Source organism: Phascolarctos cinereus, unplaced genomic scaffold (genome assembly GCF_003287225.1).
Source record: "Phascolarctos cinereus isolate Bilbo 61053 unplaced genomic scaffold, phaCin_HiC Scaffold_1;HRSCAF=81, whole genome shotgun sequence".
Classification (NCBI taxonomy): domain Eukaryota; kingdom Metazoa; phylum Chordata; class Mammalia; order Diprotodontia; family Phascolarctidae; genus Phascolarctos; species Phascolarctos cinereus.
The window spans coordinates 146,217,081-146,241,327 of record NW_027555514.1 but is presented as its reverse complement, the minus strand read 5'-3'; the positions used below and the strand labels follow the sequence as shown (position 1 = coordinate 146,241,327).

The window sequence follows — 24,247 nt, the reverse complement described above, 5'->3', positions numbered from 1 at the left end:
GTTCATCTGAGGAGGCAGTTTGACATGCTAATAATCTGTAATATCACACTTGCTGCTTGTTCAAATATAAGTTTTTACATAAAAAACTTGTTTCTATTTTATTTGTCCACTCAAAATATTTTTCAGGCATTACATTTTAAAAATTAAGTAAGGATCGACAGTTCTATCTATTTTCAACCACAAAGTTAACACTCTCTTTTAGCATGTAGCCTAGATGGCTAAGTGAGAGGTGCCTGCTAATTAAAAGTTACAGGAAATGTGAAATGCCACACATTTCAATAATAAATGTAGTGGCTGAAAAGCTATGTATGACACTATTGAAATCTTGGCTTTGTTGAATTTTCCGTGACTAAAATAATTTTCTACTTGGGCATTATAGCTATATCACTATGGGCAAGTCACTTAACCTCTCAGCCTGAGTTTCCTGTTCTGTAAAATGGGGATAATAACAGCACCGACTTCACAGGGTTGTCCAAAGGATTAAATGAGATAATAAAGTGCTACATAAATATTATTCATTATTATTGTTAATTCATTTATTTTAGAAGTATTTGTTAAGAAAGAAGTTATGCTAAATTCTGGGAGAGATAGATAAATAAGATAAGGTCCCTGCCCTCAAGTTTATATGATCTCATAGGAGAGATCATACAAATAATTGTAACAAAATAATGTAACTGTAATACAATAATTTGATAAGCGCTTGAGAAAGTTACCAACAAGATGCCTTGGGAGTTCTAGGAAGAGTTATTTCACTTCTGACTTGGGGAAGAATGATAATCAAGGAAGCCTTGATGGAAGCAGATGGCTTTGGAATTAGACCTTGAAAGACAGGATTTCAGTAGGTAGAGATGAGGGTGGGGTGGGCATTGGAGGCACAGCGAATTGTGTGAACAAAGTATTGGGGGCAGAAAATGTGGGGTGTGTTTGGGGGATGTCAAGAAATCCAGTTTAGCTGGAATCTAGAGCACATGGGGCGGAGAATTTTCTTAAAATGGGAGCCAGATTGTGGAGGATCTTGGACTATATTTGGTAGGCAGCTAGGAGCAGTGGAAGGTTTTTGAGCAAGTGAATGCTTTTGAATTGGAAGGTGCAGTAACTGGAAGTAGGGAGACACCTAATAGGGGATGACTACCAGTGGTTTAGATGAAGATTGCTGAGAAGTTGTGAGGACCCAGCTGAAGTTACATAACATGTGTTTATAATAGTGAAATTAGCCATTGTTTTGTCTGTTGAGATTCAGCAGTCTGGGAGTAGGAGCAGAGAACTTGGGTGGCATGCCAGGATTTTAGTTATGCTTAGGACTGAGGATTAGGAGGGTGGAAGTGGAAGGTCATAGAGCTAGTAGAATCATGACATGGCTGCTGTTGGTTTGGGAGTGTGGAAGCAAGCAAAGACAGAAATGGAGAGATAGAAAAATAGAGTCATGATAAGGGTGAAGAGCGGAACAAATTTAGTTCAATCCAGAAAGGAAAGGCTTAAAAAAAAAAGCTGTGTTCTGTCAACCAGATCTAGAGCTTAAATGTTGACCATTAAATAGAGATTTTAAAAAGAGGGGGGCAGCAAATGGTGCCTGACTTCTAGTCATTATAAAAAGTTACCTTATTCAGAGAGATCTTTGTATATGCTTTTTTTTTTGATAAATCTGCTTTATAGGCAACATTTGACCTCTGTACCTGTGAGTTCTTTGGTCAATTTATGTTGGGAATCCTGTATATTGATGCCATATCAGCCCATTTCAGTGGATTAAAATAATTTTGAATTAAGTTACCACTCTGCTTATTTTTTCAGTGAAACTCAGAACCAACCTCTATCAACATCTTATATTTCCCTGTTTAATTACTTTTTCCTTTATTATTTGGCTGAGTTTTAACAATTGAGTATGTTAGGGGTTCTTGTTATCTGAGTATTTATTATCCAGGTCCCTGTGGCTAAGAATTTTTTTGTTTGTTTGTTTGTTTTTGTATCGCTGGTGATTTCATTTGTGCAATGAATTCCCAGAGAGGAAGCTCCATTTATCAATGTAGATCATCAAGTGCTCTGAAACTTATATTCTTCGAGTTTTCTGGGATACTAAAGTGACTTGCTCAAATGGCCAATATATATTCAAGGTGGGATTTGAATCCTAGTCTTTCTGACTTGAGGCCTATAAGCTACTCTGTCAAGCTGATTCTCAACAAGTTTGGATAGGAAAGCAAAAGTCAAAAAGTCATCATAATTTTAAAATATTCATTAAAAAACTGACCACTCAAATTAACTCCTATTCATACAGCCACACCTTTCCTCATTAAACACTAGTATCTATGCCCTTTCCATATTTTATTGATCAGGTGGGCTTTTTAAAAGAATTATTTGATATCAAAAGATTAAGAGAGTTCCTTGAGGAAACTGATTAATATCCTCTTTAAATATATTTGTAATATACTTGTTGCTAAAATAAAACTTGAAGGAAAGGATGTGTTTATCATGCTATTGGACAATATTATCAGAAAAATTATGTCAAGAAAATCACTGCTTGATTTAGTCTTTGTTCATTCCAAGAATTAACAAGTAGATAAAGTTGTAGCCTAAATTTCATTAGGTATGACATAATAAACTAATTTAAAAATAATTTTTAGTTACATTTCTGAAGATAAAGTCCCAACAAAACATTTTTTTTCAATATTTGCTGTGAAACATTGTTCCCTATTTAAAGTGCATCCTTTTTATATATCTTCTGGTAAGGAGGGCCTCCTCTGTTGTCACCATAAAGAAATCATGAATCATTTAAATACCAAAAGGAGCTCTGCAAATATCCCTAATTATTGCAAATATATGCTCATAAATGTTGATGTGAAAAACAATTGGTGCTTTTAATGGACTTCAGGGTCCATATGAATAAACAACATAGCAACATGGTAGCCAAAAAAAAAATAATGCAATTTTAAGCATCGGCAATAGTGGTCTATGGTCCAGAATACAGGACTTACTAGTTCTGCTGGTTTCTGTCTTCATCAGCTCACGTAAAGAATTTTTCGTTCAGTTCTGGGAACCTTTTTAGGAAGGACACTGGCAATCTGGACCATATCCCAAAATCCCCAGAGGGAAATGTAGAGACTATGCTGGTCCATCTTTTCATCTTTTGATGGATGATCCATTGAAGGAACTGGGTATCCCTGGCCTAGAGCAGAGAATACTTAATAGAAACATGATAGCTGCTCTAAATTATTTGTGGGCCTGTCAACTAGTTGAGAGATCAGACTTGTTCAGCTTGGCCCCAGAAGGCAGAACTAGAAGAAGCTGCAGGGTTAGATTGCAGTTAGGATAATTTTTTAACAAGTAGAGCTAGATGAAAGTAAAATCTACTGCCTCAGAAGGTGGTGGTTTGCTCTTCACCAGGCCCCTTTTAAGTGAAGGCTGGATGACCACTTAGAGTGTGTGTGTGTGTGTGTGTGTGTGTGTGTATGTTGTGTTTCCTATTCAGATATGTGTAGAACTTTCTAGCTTTTGAGGTCTATGCCAACTCCAAGACATATTCTTTGAGATATCTAGGATAGTAACAGTTGGAGTGGTAAGGAGGGGATAGACAGAAAAAATGGCAGATCACAAATCAGCAAGACTTGGTCAGAGTGTATATATATATATATACACACACACACACACACACACACACACACACACATATGTATGTGTGTGTGTGTGTGTGTGTGTGTAAGGAATATAACAGAGAAGGAAGAGACAAAATTAGAATTTCAAGAAGAATTGTGTGAATCTAGTAGAAATTATGCTATTTGGGGGGAAATTGGTAAATATAACATTTTGTCCTTGCCATGAACCTTTTTTCCATAGTCGCTAGAAGGGCTGCTATTTTTTTGAAGGAATTTTTACATTTGATATGCAGTTTGTGGAAAAAACAGTTGATAGCACACAGCTCTTTATTTTGAGAGATTCTCCAGCATAGAGATTGAAAGCTATTTGCTAAAGTTCACCCAGGTAGTAAGTTGCAGAGGCAGTATTTGAACCTGTCATCTGACTCCAAGCCCAGTCCTTCTGTTTCGTGCTGTAATTCTTATGCTATTATTTGCACATGTGTCTTATCTAGCTCTGGACTGTTAGCTTCATGAGGACACTCAAGTCTCAACTTTGCCTCCCTGTCTAGCTTCTAGCACGTGTTGAATGAATGAATCATGGCATTATTGCAGCAGCAGGTGGGGAAGGGCAGCGGTAGCATAGTTGATGGGGTTCTGAGCCTAAAGTCAGGAAGACCTGAGTTCATAGGCCTCAGATGCTTACTAGCTCTGTGACACAGAGCAAGTCATTTAACCTTTCAGCCTCAGTTTCCTCATCTGTAGAATAGGAATAATAATAGCACCTACCTCACAAGATTGTGAAGATTGATTAGACAATATTTATAAAGTGCTTATGAGAATGCCTGGCACATAGGACACAGTTCAAATGCTTATTCCATTCCACTTCCTCTCCCCTCCCATTTCTGTTTCTGCCATTGAGTCTTCTTTGTAAACTTGATTTACAGAAATGTCCTGCTGTTAGTTCCAGTTTTTTCTTTAATCTGTGAATTATAAGTACCATTACAGTACTACCTCTTCAACAAGCTTTCTCAATTGGAGTATATTTTACATTTAAAATTACATAATAATTTCCTAATTTCTCAGAGGCTCATTTTCCTTTAATGTAAAAGGAAGAATTTGGAATAGATAACTATACAATTTTATAAATGTATTGGACAAAAATGCAGTTTAAAATTTCTAAAATGATTCTAACTGATATTATAACCATGAAATGTGACCTATTACTAACAAAATTTTTCAGGGATTAGATCATCCTTGGAGCATGATATCTTAGATTTTGAGCTGGAAGGTACATTAGAGACATTATTTTGGGGCTGATTTGAAAGAAAATTTCACAGTTTTTGGTACAAAATGATAGTATTTTGATGGTCTGAGGTTGCTTAGCTCCAAATTTTATAATCCTCCTCTTCTGCATTATTGACTTTGCCCCTCTAACTTTCAGGTCAGTTTTATTCCCCCCCCCCCCATTCTTTTTATACCATTCTTCTTACTCATTCAGATGTTTTCTCTACTGCCTATTTTTTCAGGGTTTCTTGACCTAAGAAAACTTTGGTTTTGTTTTTTTAGCCCATTCTGCCTAGGAAATGCAACTCCTATAATGATGTTCCTTTTGGAAGAGTGCTCTTTGATAATGATGAGCCCTTAGACTATATGGGGATCATTTAAGAGATATTTGTATAGGCTTTTGAAATAGGAATCAAATATTGCTCAGGACTTATGGAAAATCATGTACAATATTGAGAACTGACTCAGCTTTCCTCTTTTGGGGAGGAGGGAGGAAAGTGATGCTTTTATCTCGATTAATTATTGAGTGTCTGCCACATACAAAGTATTGTTCCAAGCACTGGGGTTTGTGTTTTGTTGGGGTTTTTTTTTTTTGCCCTTTTAAAATCATTTGGAATGCAATAAATACTTTTTGTCTCTAAGAAGTAAAAAGAAATTTAGGTCATTTGTTACTTTCCTGCAAATGGTATCATTTTGTGTTTAGACTTCAGTAGTAGCAGAACATAGAACAGGAACTGTGGTGTACTAGCATCTGTCTTATATAAGCAGTGATTTTATGGTCATTAAAAAAGAAAAATTTAGCTTCTCCATTTTAGCAGGTTTAGTGTTGAAAGTTCTCCTCTATCAACATTTTTTCACAAGTGTTGAGTATATTGAACTTAAGCCACATTTCCTCATTTGAAATTGCAACACTTCCTCTTCTGGACTTTCTGATGGTATTTAATTGGAGGATGGTCATAAAGAATGATTAAGCAAAGATGGAATTAAACTTACTCATAGTGCATGTGACATAAACAAACTTATTTAAGGTCAAAAGGACTGATGGGTAAAAAAGTTATGGTGAAATATTTGACTCTGAATTTCCTGGGTTGCTAAATATTACTAACTCTAAAGCTTCATGCAACTTAGAGAGAAAGCAGTATGTCATCTGTAGGAATTGGTAATCCCTGCACTGTTGTTACTACCTCTCTTCCCACTCAAAGTTATTCTGAGCGTCTGAGTCTATTCTATCTGCCAAATTAGATCATCAACCCACTGGATAGGGAATGTGTAAAGTTCTGTGTTTTCTATAGCTTTTAGACTATTGCTGGCTGTAGCAATTATTAACAAGTGAAAATGACCTTTAATGGAACAATTATTCCCTTTTCTAACCTATAGCAAATTGAAAATATTTCCTCTCATTAAATTCTAACTGATTTGAGAATGACAAGTAATCTTAGGGAAGAGGAAAGGGGTTTTCTACAAGATTTTTTTTTCTTCTCAATTCAGTTAAAATATTATTTATGTGAAACCAGATTCTTACAAGGCACAATTCTAGGTGTTGAGACCTACAAAAATGAACTGAAACCTTTTAAAATTATCTTTTAGAAGTCTCTCTTGGCATCATTATAATCTTAGGAGGGGGAGAAAAAGTTATTTCCAAAATAACAATAAAGTATTATAAATTGTGTCAAGGCAAAGAGGTTTCCAGAATGATTTTTTGGGGGGATATTTCTGAAATTTTTATGAGATGATTGCAGGATTAATTTTGTTATAGTTTGAGAATTGTTTATTTTCCCTGAGAAGTTCCTTCTTTACACCTACTGTAGGCCCAATATGCAGAGTTCATGGTCATATTTACTTCTCTTTTATCTCAGTCATACCTTTTCCCTGAGGCACCAACAGATTGATCCTATTTTTTGAGATAAAATTCAGCCTGTCTCAAATTATAAGACGGTATGCAAATGATTATCATGTGCTATAATGTCATGTAATTTGCTGCTTTCCATATAGACACATATTTGTCCTATAAAAAAAAACACTAATACTATTTTTGGGGAAATGAAACAACAAACCATAAAATGCCAGAAGCTAAAATAATTTCATTTTGATAAGTTTTTGAGGAAGCAAAAAAGCAATTTCTTCCCTAGTGAATCCTGTATCTATAACTTGTATTTTCTATAGGTCTTTAAATCCAGAATTATGTGAATATAATGAAATGTCAGAGTTCATCGATCATGTATTACTCACTACTTACAGGTTTATGTATTTGTTTTTTAAGAGGGATTGGGAAGGGAAGAGGCTCAAAGTTTATGTTAGAACAGGGCGGTCCTATCCTTACAGAGTTTATAGCTGTGTAAAGAGATATGACACAAACATAAGTGTTATAACAATTGTTTTAAAAATGAGTTCTGGGTGAGGTCTGAGGAGGAAAAGATCATTACGTTGGGGAAAGGAGGTGCCAGGGAAAGCTTTTCTAGCAGAGGCAGCATTTGAAACAGATTTTAAAGGATGGTTGGAAATTTAACAGGTAGTGTGGTGATCTATATATCCAGCCCCAGCAGGCTCTCTCTTGACTGCCGGTTCTTTATTCCCAGCTGGTTAATGGACATTTCAAGCTAGATGCATCATAGGCATCTCAGACTCAGTATGTCCAACACAGAACCCATTATCTTTCTCAACAAACCCATCCCACTTCTGAACTTCCCTACTTCTTTCAAACCCTCCACTCTTCTTTTAATCTTGCAGGTTCCTATCATTGGTGCTTTCCTCTATTCTTCTCTCCCTCTGAACCCTACCTACCCAGTCAGTTGACCTATCTTACTACGTCTTCATCCACAGCACCTACTCACACAGCTCCTATTTTAATTCAGTCCTATATCACCTCTTGCCTGGGCTGTCGCAATGGCCTTCTAACTGGTCTCCTCACCTTAAGTCTCTCTCAACTCCCATCCATCTTCCACTGAGCTGCCAAAGTGATTTTCCTCACGTGTAAGTCTGACCACGATACTCCTCTGCCACTTAATATGCTGGAATTGGATAAGATATAAAATTCTCTGTTTGGTTTTTAAAACTCTCATTCACAACTTGTTCCCAGCCTGTTTTTCCAGCGTCATTATACATTATTCCTCTCCCTAAACTCTTTGGTTCTTCCCTCTCTGTGCCTTTATGTTCATTGTCCTCCATGCCTAGATGGAATCTCCTCATCACTTTAACCTGGTGGAACCCTTAATTCCTTCAAGATTTATTTTCAGCACCACCTTCTACATGTAGTCTTTCTGGATCATCCAACTACTAGCACCATCTTTTCCTAAACTACCTTATATTTAATTTGCATTCATTCTTCATATACTTAAAGGAACACCTTGTCTTCCCCTGGTAGGATATAAATTTCCTTAGTGCAGGGATTGTTTTATTTTCATTTTCGCACTTCATATATATCTACTACAGTGGCTGGCATATTGTGGGTGCTCAATAACTGTTTATTGATTGGTAGAGGAAGGGCGTTCCACATATAGAGGATAGACGAATGGAGGCATGGAGGAAGGCAAGTCTGAGGGTGTTTATGGGGAATAGCTAATAATCCTGGACAGAACATGGGAAGGCATGTAGTGTGAGGTAAGAAATGCAGTGGAAAAATAAGGTGTTGCCAGATTGTATTAAGCCTTGAATACCAGATGAGACTTTTGAACTTACTTAGTAAGTTACAGGAAACCGCTAAAGGTTTTTTTCCCTTTTAAATTTGAATTCCAAATTCTCTCCCTTATCCACTCATTAAGAAATAAAGCAATATGACAACCATTACATATGTGAAGTCATGCAAAAATATTTCTGTATTAGCCACTTTGCAAAACAAAGCAAGAAAAACAAAGTAAAAAAATTATTCTTCAGTCTTTACTTAGAGTTCATCCACTTTCTCTCTGGAAGTGGATAGCATTTTTCATCATACATCCTTTGGAATTGTCTTGGATGATTGTATTGATCAGAGCTGCTAAGTCTTTCACAACTGATTATCGTTGTAATATGGCTATTATTGTGTACAATGGTCTCCTGGTTCTGCTCACTTCAGTTTGCATCAGTTCTTATAAGTCTTCCCAGATTCTTCTGAAGCCATCCTGCTTGTCATTTCTTAGAGCATAATAGAATTCCATCACAATCATGTATCACAACTTGTTCAGCCATTCCCCAGTTGATGAGCATCCCCTCAATTTCCAGTTCTTTGCCACCACAATAAGAGCTGCTGTAAATATTTTTGTACATATTTTGTACGTACATAAAAAGGTACTTTTCCTTTTTCTTTCATCTCTTTGGGATATAGACCGAGTGATGGTATTGCTGGGTTAAAGGGTATGCATAGCTTTATAGCCCTTCGGGTATATACTAAAGGGTTTTGAGGTCAGGAGTATCATGACTGTACCTATGTAGAAGTAAGGTTGGTCTAACAGTAGTTTGAAGATGGATTAGAAGAGGGAGGGGAAGGAATGAAGGAGTGAAAATTTCTGCGGAGACTATTGCAAGAGAAAAGATGGGTAGTAATGACAGTCTATACCAGAATGGTAGCAGAGCATAATGATGAATAGAAGATACTTTCTCGAGCTAATTTAGCACTTAGGATGTTTTAGAGTCATAAAATCATAGAATGTTAAAGATGGAAGGTGCTTTAGATGTAATCTAGTTCAATTCTCTCTTTCTACAGATGAGGACAGAAGAGATGATTTTGTGTTAGCAAGGGATTATAGTTGTGGGGAAAGTTGAAAGAATTACCGGAAATAGCAATGAAGATAGAAATAAGGTGATCCAAATGGATTTAAAAGAAAAAAATGATATCTAGCATTTATCTAGCACCTACTATGTGTCAGACATAGTGCTAAGCACTTGCAAATATTCTCTCATTTGATCCTTACAACCCTTAGAGATAGGTACTATTATTATCTCTATTTTACAGTTGAGGAAACTGAGTCAAACAGATCAAGTGACTTGCCTGGGTTCACAAAGCTAGTAAGAGTCTGAGGCTGAAATGGAACTCCAGATCCAGTTCTCTATCCACTGTGCCACCTAACTGCCCCTAAAAAATTATCTTCTTTTAAAAAATCCTTGAAATCCATTTATGCCATTTTCCCCTTGGCTTCATCATTATTGTCTGCCAGTCTCCATGTTATCTTTTTTTAAAGTCTGGGTCTCCCAGACTGGACTGGAAGTGCAAGGGCTGCTCATAGGTTCAATACTTATAGGTATCTGAGCTTTGACTTGCTTTGTTATTGACTTAAACTAGTTTGCCCTTCTTGGGGTAACCTGGTAGTCCCTGTGGCTCACCATATTGATACTGAACTTTGTGCACTCACACAAGAAATATAGTCCACTGCTGTTCAGAACTCCTGAACTCAAGACATCTGCCAGACTCAGCATTCTCTGGTCATCTAGATTACAGGCATTTACCATGATGTCAGATTCATTCTTGGAACTTTCTTCATGACTTTAGTACTTACCTCACACAGTCATTTCATCTCTCTACCCTTGTTTCTTCCATTCAAATGAGGAACCAAAAGTCTGAGAGGCAATGTGATGTAGTAGATAGAGAGCGAGATTTTGCCTGTGAAGACAAGGGTCTTTCTCAGTCAAAGCAAGTCACTTAACCTCTCTTTGCCTTTCAGAAACTCCCTTAGACTACATATTTCAGAGCACTTGCTGACTTTCATTGGTGTGGGAATTTGCCAATAGAGAATTCCCTATAGCAGTGAAATTACAAGTTTGACATTTGACCCCCTCCTCTTTCTCCTGCTGCCACTTTAGTAGAAGAAAAAATATTGAGTGTTGGGGTTTGGTAAGGTGTACTGGAACCAGCAGTGATGCTAAAGAGGGGGACCTGACTCAGGTTCAGGTTAGTTCTGTGTGTGTGTGTGTGCATGTGTGTACATATATATGTTATATATATTATATATATGTAATATTGTACTGATCTGTATCTGGCCGCTGGATTCTGGAGGAGAAAGTGAGGCTGGTGCCTTTGCACAGCCCTCCCTCACCTAAATCTAACTCACTTGCAAGTCATAGCATCATCTTCCTGATGTCATGGTCTTCTTTGAGAATGAGGGATGAACCATGACATAATATATTATATAACATATGACATATAGTATATAGTATATATTACATAATGTGTATGTGTGTGTGTGTGTGTGTGTGTGTACACGTGTGTGTGTATGTACAATGGTGTGGCAAATGTTTAACTGGCTCTCCAGAAAAAAAAAATCATGCACTTTTAAGTTTAATCTGCATTATTATCATGAATATCATCAGTAATGATTTTTGCTAAAATAATGTTAAGTATGCATCTCCTTTTTTCCTCCAGGATACATTCCTCTGTACTTGGGTATAAAAGGACCTAATTTTTTTTTGAATTATGTTTATTTTTTCATTTTTATTTTATTTTTTCGGTGAGGCAATTGGGGTCAAGTGACTTGTCCAGGGTTACACAGCTAGTAAGTGTCAAGTGTCTGAGGCCAGATTTGAACTCAGGTCCTCCAGACTCCAAGGCTGGAGTTCTGTCCACTGTACCACCTAGAAAAGGACCTAATTTAGAGAGGGAATCTGCAGGATAGGCATGCTGGGTCACAGTGGGTTCTGCTTTCAAATGCTGCCTTGTGTGACAGTTTTTCACATGAGAAATGATGATGTTGAAATGACTAGATGTTACTTCTAAGTTTAGATTATATTGACCTATGAAAGTATAGCTTTATCCAGTATGAGAGATCATTTAGCTTATTTAAAAATCTATGAAGCCCTTGTAGTAAGGTGATCAAGAATGTATTTGCTATTGTAAAGATTTTCCTGGCATGTCAGTCAACAAGTATTTATTAAGCACCATTTATGTGCCAGGCACTAATAGTTTTTTCTGCTTTTTATTAATACTAAATGGTGATTTTACTTCACAGATTTTTAAAAATCCTTTTTTCCCCCAACAGTTTGCCAAAATTCCAGTACTCCTTTAACTTGATATTGTCTTATTTCAGATCCTGTTGAGAATAATTATGAAACTCTACAGGTAGTCAATGTAGAAAGAAATGGAAAAGTTATTTACAGTTGTAAGGTACGTCCCCCTTTATACAGAATTAGATGTTATGAGGAAAAATTGAGTAATTATTATTTTTTTGGTAAAATTTAATGTTAAGATTCAATTTTTAAATGTTATATATGTCATAAGACTCTTGCATAATTCCATTTTTCTAGAAATAAAACTGTAATGAAATGCTGAAAAGCAAATAAATTGCTTTAAATAACTATCAGCTAACAAATATTAAAGTGTTCCTCAAAAACAACAAAAAGATGATTGTTTATGAAACCATTAACTTAAATAATTTGCAAGGTTTTGGGGAAATGTGTATTAATTTTAACAGTGTGGTATGTCCTATTCTAATCTTTATTTCTCCTTTTCTAAGGGGATTTTTCTAAGGGCATTACCTTTTCTAGGGGATCTTCTTCTAATGGGATTTCCTGGATTTTATTCTGTTGCTATTACTTACGTAGTTGTTGTCAGTACATATTTTTTGGCTTCTGCTTTCTTCTTTCTGCATCACTTAATATGTCTTCCTATTAAATACATTTTTTTTTGTCCTGGACCTGTGACTTCATCCATATTGTTTAACTTCTAGACTTCCAGTGTAATAACTTCCTCTACCCATATAGATCAGCAAATTTTCTGTAACTCAGGAGTAGAAAGTTGTTTGAGCCACCGAGAGGTTTGGTGACTTGGCCATGGACATAAAGCTGATGTATTTCAACGGCAGAACTCAAACTCAGGTCTTCCTGTCTCCAAGACCAACTCTTTATCCCCTACATCATTTTGTCTCCCTAAGTCTTCCCATATTGCTTTGTTTTCTTCATATTTATAATTTCATGTGGTACTATAATATTTGCACCATTTGTTCAGCTATCCCCTAACTGTTGTACACATAGATTGTATCTAGCTTTCGGTCTTGCAAATAATGCTTTTAGGAATATTTTGATATAGATAGATCTTTTTTTCTTTCCATCGTCCTTGGGATATGGACACACTGGATCACTTGGCTAAAGGATATGAACAGTTTTGTACCTCTAAGTAACTTATTAATTTTTTTTTCTTTTTGAGAGCTAGAAACACCATTAACACAAATCTGTTATCAGATAGAATTAAACATATTCAAGTCTTTTTCAGGAAAAAAAATTAACATACTTATTCCAGTCTGTTGTAGCTATTTTGAGTTTAAATACTTAAAATTTTGAAGGTGAATCTCAAGGGAAAAAAAAATCACAGCTTTACTCCATTGATAGTGTACCATTTTAACTGTGTAAAGTAAGTTCATAGTTTTAGCTGCCAATGTATTTTGTCAGGGACCATGAGTATTACTTCCCTTCTTTCAGTATACAAGGTCAGCTCACTTAGATGGGGACAATGTGTTTCCCACACTGACATAATCACACAGTGCCTGCTTTCTGCCAAATTGTTACCTTAGTTGAACTTTTTGTTTTTAAGCCAGCAGGATCTCAGCTGCTCCACATATAGAACATTTAATAAAATGGATGGCTGATTTATTTTTTTGCTTTAAAAAAAAAGTATTGATATAATTTGTTTTGAAACAACAGATCCTTTCCCAGTAAACACAATCAAATCCGGGTTAACCAATTAACAGAAAGTAGGGACATGTCCTTTAACTTGGATATTTTTGCTACCCAGGTAGACTATTGTATCTGACCAGTTTTATTGTCTTAATATTGGCTTTATTGATGTTATCGCAGTCATTATGTATGTTGTTCTTTTGGCTCTTTTTCTTCATTTTGCATCACTTTGCATACGTCTCTGAGTTCTCCATGTCTCTGAATTTTTCTTGCTTGTGGTTCCTCAATGTATAATAATATTACAGTGTATTTACATACCATAATTTATCAAACCATTTCCTTAGACCCGGTGGTTAGGTACTTGTTTTGTTTTCATATTTTTGTTATTATTATTATTAACAATTGATTTACTTTAATAGGACAGCAAGAGAAATGTCTTCTTTGGATTATATGATCTCCAAACCAAAAAAAATGAGGTGAGACAGCAGGAGTCTTATGTTATTATGCTCAGTATTTACCTTCTTGCTTTTATGCTCTTTTCTTTCCTTTACTTTCTTGTTTCTTAGCTATAAATAACTTTGTAAATCTTTCAGTTTTGCCCTTCTTTGTTGCAGTCCCATTAAAAAAGAAAGGTTGCAAGAGTTCTTGAATCTAAACACTAATTTGTAGAAATCAGCATGAAAAATTTCTAGCCAGTGCTTTCAAATACTGTATTTCACGGCATAATCATCACAGATTTTATGGCAAATTTTTCTAAGTGGAGTGCAACCATTATGTGAAGTTTTAAAAAATTATGCCCGGAATATTTAAAAACCATTTATTACTGGGGGTAGCTAGGTGGCTCAGTGGATAGAGCAACGGCTCTGGAGTCAGGAGGACCTGAGTTCAAGTCTAGTGTCAGACACATAACACTCATTAGCTGTGTGACTCTGGGCAAGTTACTTAACCCCAAATGCCTCACCAAAAACAAAAACACAAAAACAACAAGAAAACCCCATTTATTACTAAACTCTCTTTGGTGCAAGATTAGGATGCATGGAATACTTGTGAATATACGTTAAAAATGGGAAGATGCAAGTCTTACCATATCTCGTGACTTACTTATGGCAGCTTCACCTGCCTGCCCAATCTGCTTGTGCCTACGGCCCTTCATTGGATTGAGTGACAATACTGCAGCTCTCTAAACAAACTTTGGAAGTTGGCTTTTGGAAATATAATGACAGTGCATGTGTACTGAGAATTCTAGGCTCACGGCTCATAATGTACGAGAGATAAATGCATATCCATATGCTGCTGGTGAATACATTGCTGCCATGTTTACCTTTTAAGTGTTGTGAGGAACAGAATTATACTATGTGACATTACACGTTGAAAGGTTATAAACCAAGTTTTGAACTGAAAAAACAGGACGTGACAATTATGCGGTGGTGATGATTATGTGGTAAAATACAATACAGTATTAAAGTTATACACATTAAGCAGCAATTGGGGTCAAATATCAGCATGGTGGAGAAAAGGAAGAGAAAGCATGCATGTTTCTGTCGCTGGTCCCGCTTGTCCTAAGTGCTAGTTAGCAAACATTTATTAAATATCTACTATGTGCCAAGTTCTGTGCTAAGTACTGGGAATGTAAAGAAAGGCAAAAATGGGGTTGGCCCTCAGAAAGCTCATCTTCACATTGGGGAGAAAACATACCAACAGCCATGTTCATATACATTCTATCCAGAGTATATGGAAGGTAATGTCTGAAGGTAATGTCCGAAGGAAGGCAATAGCAGGAGAGGGTGGGGAAGGAAGGGGGAGATTAGAAAAAACCTGTAGAATATGTGATTTGAGCTGGGTCTTGAAGGAAGTCAGGGAAGCCAGTAGGTGAAGGGAGAGCTTTCCAAGCATGGGAGAAAGCTAATAAAAAAAGCACAAAGTTGGGGAATGGAGTGTAAGAAATTGTGTGTGAGGAATACCAAAGAAGACAAATTTCACTGGATTGTAGAGGTTTGAGGTGGAATAAAGTGTCTGAAAACTGGAAAGGTAGGAAGAAGCCAAGGCTGTGATGGATATTTAAAGCCAAACAGGGGGTTTTATATTTGATCCTCAAGGTAATTGGGAGCCATTGGAGTTTATTGAGCAGGGAAGTGATAAACTTTTAAGATCTATCCTTTAAGAAAATCCGTTTGGTGGCTGAGTGGAGGATTGATTTTAGTGGAGGCAGGCCTGAGGTAGGGAGACCAAGAGAAGGCTGTTCAATAGTCCAGACCTGAAGTGATGAAGGTCTGCCCCAGGATGTTAGTCGTGTCAGAGGAGAGAAGGGAGCCAGTGAGAGATGTTGTGAAAGTAGAGATGATAAGACTTGGCAATAGATTGAATGAATAATATGAATGTAAATGATGGAGTGGAAGATGATACCAAGGATTCAAGCCTGGGTGACTGAAAGGGTGATGTTGCCTTCAACAGTAATAGAAAAGTTTGGAAGGAGGGTGCTTTTGGGGGAAAGATAGTGAATTCTGTTTTGAACTTGTTGAATTTGAGATGTCCACAGGATGTCCAATTTGACATGTCTAAAAGGAAATTGATGATATGCGACTGAGATAAAGGCTGGTTATATAGATCTTGGAATCACCTGCCTAATGATGATCATTGAATCCATCAGAGTTGATGAGATCATCAAGTTAGATAGTATAGAGGAGGAAGAGAAGAGAGCCCTGGACAGAGCTTCAGGACCATCTGTGTGTGTGTGTGTGTGTGTGTGTGTGTGTCTGTCTGTCTGTCTGTATGTGTGCACATGCATGTACGTGGGTGTGCGTATTTGTATGCGTGTGTGCATGTGTGTTATGGACTAACTAGTTATGGCCAACTCATGCCAGAAGTTATAATTCACAGGTTAGGAGAGAAAGAACATAAGAATAAAGGAATAAAGAAAGAACAATGGGAATAAAGTGAGAGAAGGCAGAGTCTAGTGTAGTCCAAACTGATAGGCATGTTAAACTTTGGGCGAAACAGAGGAGTCCATAAAGGCAAACGATTAAAAAAGCTAGGAAGGAGGAGATTATGAAGTAGGTTTGAGAACAAAGAGCTGGGAAGATATGTGTGTGTGTGTGTGTGTGTGTGTGTGTGTGTGTGTGTGTGTATGTATGCGTGTGTGTGTGTGATTTAAACAGAATAAGGTCAGGAAAACCCCACAGAAAGGTAAAACATGAAGTGTTCTTTACTGACAGTATTTCATGTAAGAAATGAGCCCAGGACAGAGTCCTTTTGTGGTGGCTGTGTATGAGCCGTGCTCCCTACCCGTTTAAGCTGTGGCTGAGCAGCTGTGGATCCAGATATGTTCCAGATATTGCTTTGGGGGCTGCCACCGCACCACAGGAACTGAAAGCCCCTGGAACAAGGCTGGCTGATTCTTTGGGCACTTCTGCCTTGCTGGTCGGTGCTGTCATAGGCAGAGCACTTAACAGGAAGCAGGTTGAGTGTTCTTGTGACTTAGTTTCCACCCTGCACCCTGCCCAACACATACTCTTTGATCCAGTAATGTTGCCCTCCTCACTGTTCCTTGAACAAGATGCTCCATCTCTATAGAACCCACATTTCACTGGCTGTTGCTCGTACTATGAATTCTTTCCCTCCTTATCTACCTCTCTCTCCTTCCCTGGATTCCTTCAAGTCTCACTTAAAATCCTCCCTTCTAAAAGAAGGCATTCCCTATCTCTCTTAATGCTAGTGTCTTCCATCTGTTGATTATCTCCATTTTATCCTATCTATATCTTGTTGTACATGGGTTTTTTGCATGTTATCTCCCCCATTAGACTTCGAGCCTATTGAGGGTGGGGACTGTCTTATCTCTTTCTTTGCATCCCCAGCAATTAATTACAGTGGCTGGCACATAGTAGGTGCCAAGTCAATGCTTGTTAAATGACTGGCACAATCCTGATGAATCCTACAAGCTGGCTTTTGTGTTTCTGTGGTTTTACCCAGAGAGCATGTAGGAAGACAGAATAAATGAGGATCCAGATGAAATATCTGGACATGGTCAAATAATACTTGGTATTCTGGGAGACCTGGGCAGGTTTCACGTGCATAACAAGGCACATAACTGTACCTTGCTAATTGCCCTCCCTTTAGGAATATGACCCTTAGGTATCATGTATTTCTATTGCTTTTGCTGCCCAATGCTCAGGAACCAGTACATTCACACACAAGGGCAATGGGCTCTGGTAAAAAGTTGTGCCCACGTCAGTGGCTTCCGTGCTCCTGAAAATACTGGCAAGGACATTCTGTTTACCTGAATCTTTTGTACCCACCCAAAAACTTATTTGAACTACAACCCATAAATAGGTGACCTATACTTTCTTATTAACTTTTAACTTCTATCAATACATGCAGACTGAAGATTTATTCCACTTGGTTAACCTTAGGCCCTTTTATGCACATCGTCTTTGACCTATCTTGGACTCAGCTGCTTTTAGAATACAAATGATAATTATATGCTGAAACTCTTACAGTTACTTGGTCTAATAAATGTTCTAATTAGGCCCTTAACATTTTTCTTTTGCTTACTGCTGAAGCTCCAAGACTCCTTCCTTTTTATATTTTCTGAGTGATTTTGATTTGGTTTTTAAAGGGGTGTGAATAATTGTAGCCATCCCCAGCTATTCCTAACTCTTCACTCGAGTTTCCTTCTTTTGCAGTGAGTAAATTTTCCAGTTTACTCACTGGCTTTTTAAAGAGGCCAGACTCTTAATCTTTTGACATTTTGAAACTATATAAAAAATTCCTACAAAACAAAAATAGAGATTAAACAGAGTTTAAAAAATTTCCTAATAAGCTGCAGAAATTCTTACTAGAGTCCTCAAAGTAAACACTAGTATCTAGGGCAATTGCAGTGATGCCTTTAGGTCAGATTTTTAAGTTAGTGGAATTTTGGCTTGCCAGTATTATCCTTGCTAATTATTGTTAAAGATAAAATTGCAATAATTTTTTTTAAAAAGACTTATTAAGGTGATTTATAAATTTAGGATTGCTATTTAACATGAAATGCTATAATAAACAAGAATTTTATTTCTAAATAGCATCTGTATACATTTGAGAAAGATTTGCAAGTTGTCAGCTGCTCTGTCAACCGTGAGAAAACATTACTTGGTAAGTGTTGTTCTCTTGAATTTTTGCAATAATAATGTATTCTGTATTATCTATTTTAGGGAGATAATTTTCTTAGACAAAGTAGTAGTCCCTAACCTATGTGAAAGCATAGGTTGTGCTGTGTTTCAACTTATATTATTTTGTCATTTCAATTCTCTGGTGTAAAATGAAAATTATTTAAAAATCTCTAATAAAGCTTTCTGGTTTTCTTCCATTAGCTGTCAGTTTTATACAATCAGCTAAGGAAAGAAGGAATGAACTTCAACCAGGTAATATAGTCATTTTTTATTGTATTTATTGATAGTGATCAGTCTTTTTCAGATTCTTGTGTAGGAAGCAAACAAGCATTTAGTAAGTTCTTACTGTATATTGGGCACTGTGCTAAGCACTGGCGATACAAATACAAGTAAAAAAAAAAAGATGGTCCATGCCCTCAAGGAGCTTACTTTTTTGGGGTTTTTTTTAGGCAACTGGGGATAAGTGACTTGCCTAGGGTCACACAGCTAGTAAGTGTCAAGTGTTTGGTTTGAGGCTGGTTTTGAACTCAGGTCCTTCTGACTTTAGGGCCTGTGCTCTATCCACTGTGTCACCTAGCTGCCCCCAGAATTTGCATTCTAATGAAAGAAGACAGTATTCAAAAGTGAGCTGAAAAGTGGGTCTGGAAGGGGGAAGGAGGAAGATATTCAATATGGGGGCATGGTTTTAAAGGCTAGAAAGTCAGGAACAGGCCTTGGAAGAAAATAAAAGTAGGTTGACCTGGGCCCACCCACAAAATACATAGAATTTCAAGTGTTCTGAGCATGAATTATTCTGCTTTTAGAATGAAATCCCCTGGGATTATGAGATGCATGAGTTTTGTGTAAGTTCCAAATACATGGTGAATGTTGAACTAGTATTGAACAAGTACTCATCTTGTCAATCTTTGAAGGTCAAGCACCTACTGTGCACCAGGTCCTATGCTAAATGCATTACAAATATGACCTCATTTGAACCTTATAATAACCTTGTGAGGCAGGTGCTATTATCATTCCCATTGATGAAACTGAGGCAGACAGAGGTTAATGACTTCCCCAGGGTCACATTGCTAGTGAGTATCTGAGGCTGATTTTGAACTATGATCTTTCTTAGGCTGAGTGCTATATCTGCTATTCCACCTAGCCGCCTCATAGATGACATGCCCATCTATACATAGCTTTAAAGAGGTAAAGGGAGCATTGATAGAGTTGTTAGGTATCTGTGTAGGTTATCTCCCCAACTAGATCTCAAAGCTCCTTCAGGGCAAAGATTGTGTTTTTTATGTCTTTGGAGCTGTATTAGCACAGTACCTGAAACAGAGCCGAATAGATATTTCATTCTTTTTCATCATCAACATTCATCAACAAATTTTTTGAGTGCCTTCTATGAGCTAGGTGATGGGGCTAAGAGAGCCAGAATCAGGGGTAGGTGTTGTATAGCAAATACTCATAGGAGGTGGAGGGGGGAAAGGTCCACTTTATAATGAAAAAAAAATGAATGCACACATTTTGAATGCCATTAAATTTTATCCTCTATAATATACACAAGTATTTCCTTTGTGGTAAATCAATTTTTATGTATTACAAAGTAAACGATTTTCAAGACTTGCTTAGCTACGCAAATTCCTTGTTCTGGCATTAGTTGTAAGACGTAATCCCTATGGTCAACTCTCTGTTTTTTTTCTTTTTTTTCTTTTTTTTTAGTGAGGCAGTTGGGATTAAGTGACTTGCCCAGAGTCACACACAGCTAGGAAGTATTATGTGTCTGAGGCCAGCTTTGAACTCAGGTCCTCCTGCCTCCAGGGCTGGTGCTCTATCCACTGAGCCACCTAGCTGCCCCAGGGCAAGTCTTTTACAGTGTGGTTGGGGAGATAGGGTATACACATGGAGGAATTAGCAGAAATACAAAGCAGCATAAGCTTAGTCCTACATGAGTGATAAAAGTAACGTGTGCTAGTGATCACAAAGGGTTGGAGTTTGGTTAAAGAGTGGCAATGAAAACTCTTTTGCTAGGCTTCCAAGATGATATGGAATCTACCTCTCCTTCCCAAACTAGTCCAGGCTCCCTCACCATTAGTCAAACTTCTCTCCTTACTGTCCCTGTCCGTGTCAAGCTCAATCCTGCCCTCAAGCCTTTGGTGGTGCTGTTCCCTCTGCCTGGGATTCAACAATTTAATTCGACCCCACATTTATCAAGTACCTGCTCTAATGCAGAACACTAATTCTGTGAGATACTTTGAAATTTAGATACCGTATTTTCTGTTCTCCTAAAGCTTAACAAGCAACTCAAAGCAAAATAAATCATGACAAGTATTCAGAGAGAGGGCAAACAATGTGTTACATAGAGAATGAATGAAAGGGGAAGGTTATTCCTTACTGAAAGCAATCAAAGAAGGGTACATGGAGAACGAAGAATTTGAGTTGAGCTTTAAAGGTTGGGTGGGAACTCAGTAGGCAGAGGTTGGTGTTGGCAAGGGCATTCCAAGCATGTTAAATAGTGTGAGCAGAGGCATATAGGCGGAGAAAGACAGGAGTTATAGAGGGGATGATGAGCATTCCAGTCTGGCTGGCCAAAAAAGTGAGTGAATAAGAGTAATAAGAAATAAGGCTTAGGGAATTAGGGTGATGGGACTTTAATGCCAGGAAAAGGAATTTGAACTTAATCTGGCAATAGGAAATTGTTGAAGGGTTTTGAGTTGAGAATTGACATGACTAGATCATGGCATAATCATTTCACAAGTCAGCAGGCAGTTATTAAATGCCTACTATGTGCCAGGCACTGTATTAATTACTGACCGGACATAAAAACATAAAAATGAAACAAACCTTGCTCTTAAGGAGTTTCCAACCTAGCTGGAGAATAAGTCTTGCAGTAGTGTGATGAATCGACACCAGTGTGCCAGAACCTGTCATTGTGGGGATTCTTAATGATTAATAACTTTTATGTCCTTGGCACAGTGGATAAAATGCTGGACTTAGAGTCAGAAAGACCTGAGTTTGAATCCTCTAGATCCCTATTAGCTCTGTGATCCTGGGGAAGATACTTAATCTTTTTCAACTTCAGTTTCCTCATCTGTAAAATGGGGAAAATAATAAGTACACCTACCTCAGCGGGTTCTAGTGGAGATCAAATGAGGTAGTGTATATAAAGCACTTGGCAAACTTTGAAGCACTCTATAAATGCTAGGCATTATTATTACCTGTTGTGCACTGCTTAAATAATTCTGGACCCTTCTGAAGCTCTCTTGTGTCTCAAGGTATTTAGTCCTATGGTTGTTAGCAAAGCAGGGCCATGATAAAAAATTTAGAGACATAGAAGGTTTATATTCAGGATAAAATAAGCAATAAAGAAACAGAAGGTGTTCATACCCCTCACTTCTTGTGACTATTGTTTTGTTCCCCTTGTCTCCAGAATAGTTTCAGTCTTCAACTCTTTTAGAAACGTGTAACTGTGATAGGGGGAGGTTTGGCTATATCTTTCTGAAACTAGAGTGAGTGGTTAGGAATTTCAATGAATGCAGCAACAGCATCCCGGTTTGGGCATCTGTTGGCCTTTTTACTTTGGTACTATAGCCACGATGTCTCTTCTCTTTGCTCTGTTTTCCTCAGGATTGCTTGACAGCCTTATAATAATTAAAAACAAACCAACAAACAAAACCTTGCCACTATTCTTGCTAGATTGGTTGTAATCTTTTCCCTTTTCTTCTCTGGATTGTCATCATCTCCTCTTCCTCCTCCTCCTCCTCCATTTCCTTCTTCTTCTCCTCCATTTCCTTCTCCTCCTCCTCTTCCTTCTCCTTCTCCTCTTCCTCCTTCTCCTTCTTTTTTGAATGTTCCTTCTCTTTCTACCAATCAGCAACAGCTCCTCTTGGGAAATAGAATTCTTGTTCTCCTTCAATCAGCAACCATTATTTGGGCCTAGGGCCTTGCAGGAATTGTAGTTCACATGTTTTTAACATATATATATATATATGTATATATACACACATACATATACATATATACACACATATAAATATAGACATACATACACACACACACATACACACTCTGTTCCCTTCCTTTGTGCAGACGGAATAGAAGAGAGGGGTGAAGGGGAAAGCTGGAACTGTTTCATACCTTGTCTGCTCTGGTTAATTTGGAGGAGCAAATAAAAGTAGAAGTGAAAAGATCTCTTAGGAGCCTATCACAATAGTTCATATAAGTGGTAATTAGAACCAGTGGCCCTAAGGTGCTGATAGTAGGAACAGAGAAGAGGGAATTGTAGAGAGATTGTGGAATTAGAATCAATAGGACCTAGTTACCAATTGTATTTGAGAGGTAGGGAACTGGGAAGAGTTAATGATAATACTAATGAAGAATGGTGAAATAACTAACAATACCTCACTAAGGGTGAGGTATTGGTTAGAAATTCAGTCGGAGCATTATGCAGGCAATTAGAAATATGGGGCTGCAGCTCAGAAGAGATTTGGAAGTCATTGGTTTGGAGGTAACATTTGAAACTATAGCAGCTGGAGATATTAAGAGACAGAGTTATCAGGGGCCTAGTATAAAATCAGACTCACCTTAAGAATTTATGAAGAGGAAGGGGAACCAGCAAAGGAGATAGAGCAAATGTGGTTAAAGAGGTAGGAGGAGAGCCAGGAGAATGTGGAGTCTCAAAAGTTGAGGGAGGAAGAGATTAAGATCCCCAAGAAGAGAGATTGTCAACCCCATCAAATGTCATAAAATCAGGATGGATGAAGATAGAGAGCAGGCTGCTAAATTTAAGGATTACGATGTCATTGGTGTTCTTAAAAAGAGCAGTTCCAATAGTGTGGTGAAGACTGAAGCCATATTACAAAAGATTGAGGAATGTTCGGTCTGTTTTCTTGCCACCAATCCACCCGTCATCCAAATCTAGTCTCTAGGTAAAGTCATTGGTAACTTTGAAAAGGGCAGTTTCAGTAGTGTGATTAAGACAGAAGCCAGATTACAAGGGATTGAAGGAATGTTTTATCTTTTGCTTTGCCACTGATTCACCTATTATCCAAATCTAGTCTCTCTGCAGTCTTCTTTAATTACTCTAGACCACACTAATCCTTATTCTCTGAACTCCTGTTAAATTTTTATTCAGTGCCACAAACTTATTTCATAGGTTCATAGAATGTTAGAACTGGAAAGAACTTTAGAGACCAGCTAGCCCAGTCTTTTTTTACAGATGAAAAGCAGAAGCCAAGAAGAGTGATATGAAAGGAAGAGAATAAACATTTATATAGCACCCCCACTACGTGCCAAGTGCTATGCTAAATGCTTTATAAATAATATCTCATTTGAAGTGATTCACCTACTACCACATAATGAGAGAGCTGGTCCTAGAATTCAGCTCTTTTGCCTCCCATGACATTTCCAGTACACTAAAAGGTCACGTAGGGTTTTAATAAAATTTTAAATTTCTAAAAATATTCTAAAAATAAAATTCTATTTCATTAGTATAATCATATTTTAAAATTTTGGTGCAATCTTCATCAGAGAAGGGGTATTTAACTAGTGTAGGAAGAGATCTGACAGATCATGACCTTAAGAACCTTAGCTTTAAAGACGTATGATGATGTGGTTGGTTTTTTTTTTTGTGGTTGGTTATCTATCATTGCTTAAAATATTGTATAATATGGTCAAGACCATAGGTTCAGGCTTCATATG

The 24,247-nt window shown here is 37.4% G+C and overlaps 1 protein-coding gene across 4 annotated transcripts in view; it reads left to right on the top strand.

Annotated features, from left to right (window-relative positions):
- Nucleotides 1-24,247, top strand: part of GSAP (gamma-secretase activating protein) — a 114,123-nt gene that overhangs the window by 2,031 nt on the left and 87,845 nt on the right. For all 4 annotated transcript variants that reach the window (XR_013486643.1, XM_020984511.2, XM_020984510.2 and 1 more), the window contains exons 2-5: nucleotides 11,840-11,916; nucleotides 13,841-13,897; nucleotides 18,482-18,551; nucleotides 18,770-18,820. Coding sequence is in view for 3 of the 4 variants with exons in the window: in XM_020984511.2 (XP_020840170.1) it covers nucleotides 11,840-11,916; nucleotides 13,841-13,897; nucleotides 18,482-18,551; nucleotides 18,770-18,820 (255 nt within the window). In the remaining variant the exon portion in view is untranslated. The remainder of the gene's footprint in view (nucleotides 1-11,839; nucleotides 11,917-13,840; nucleotides 13,898-18,481; nucleotides 18,552-18,769; nucleotides 18,821-24,247) is intronic.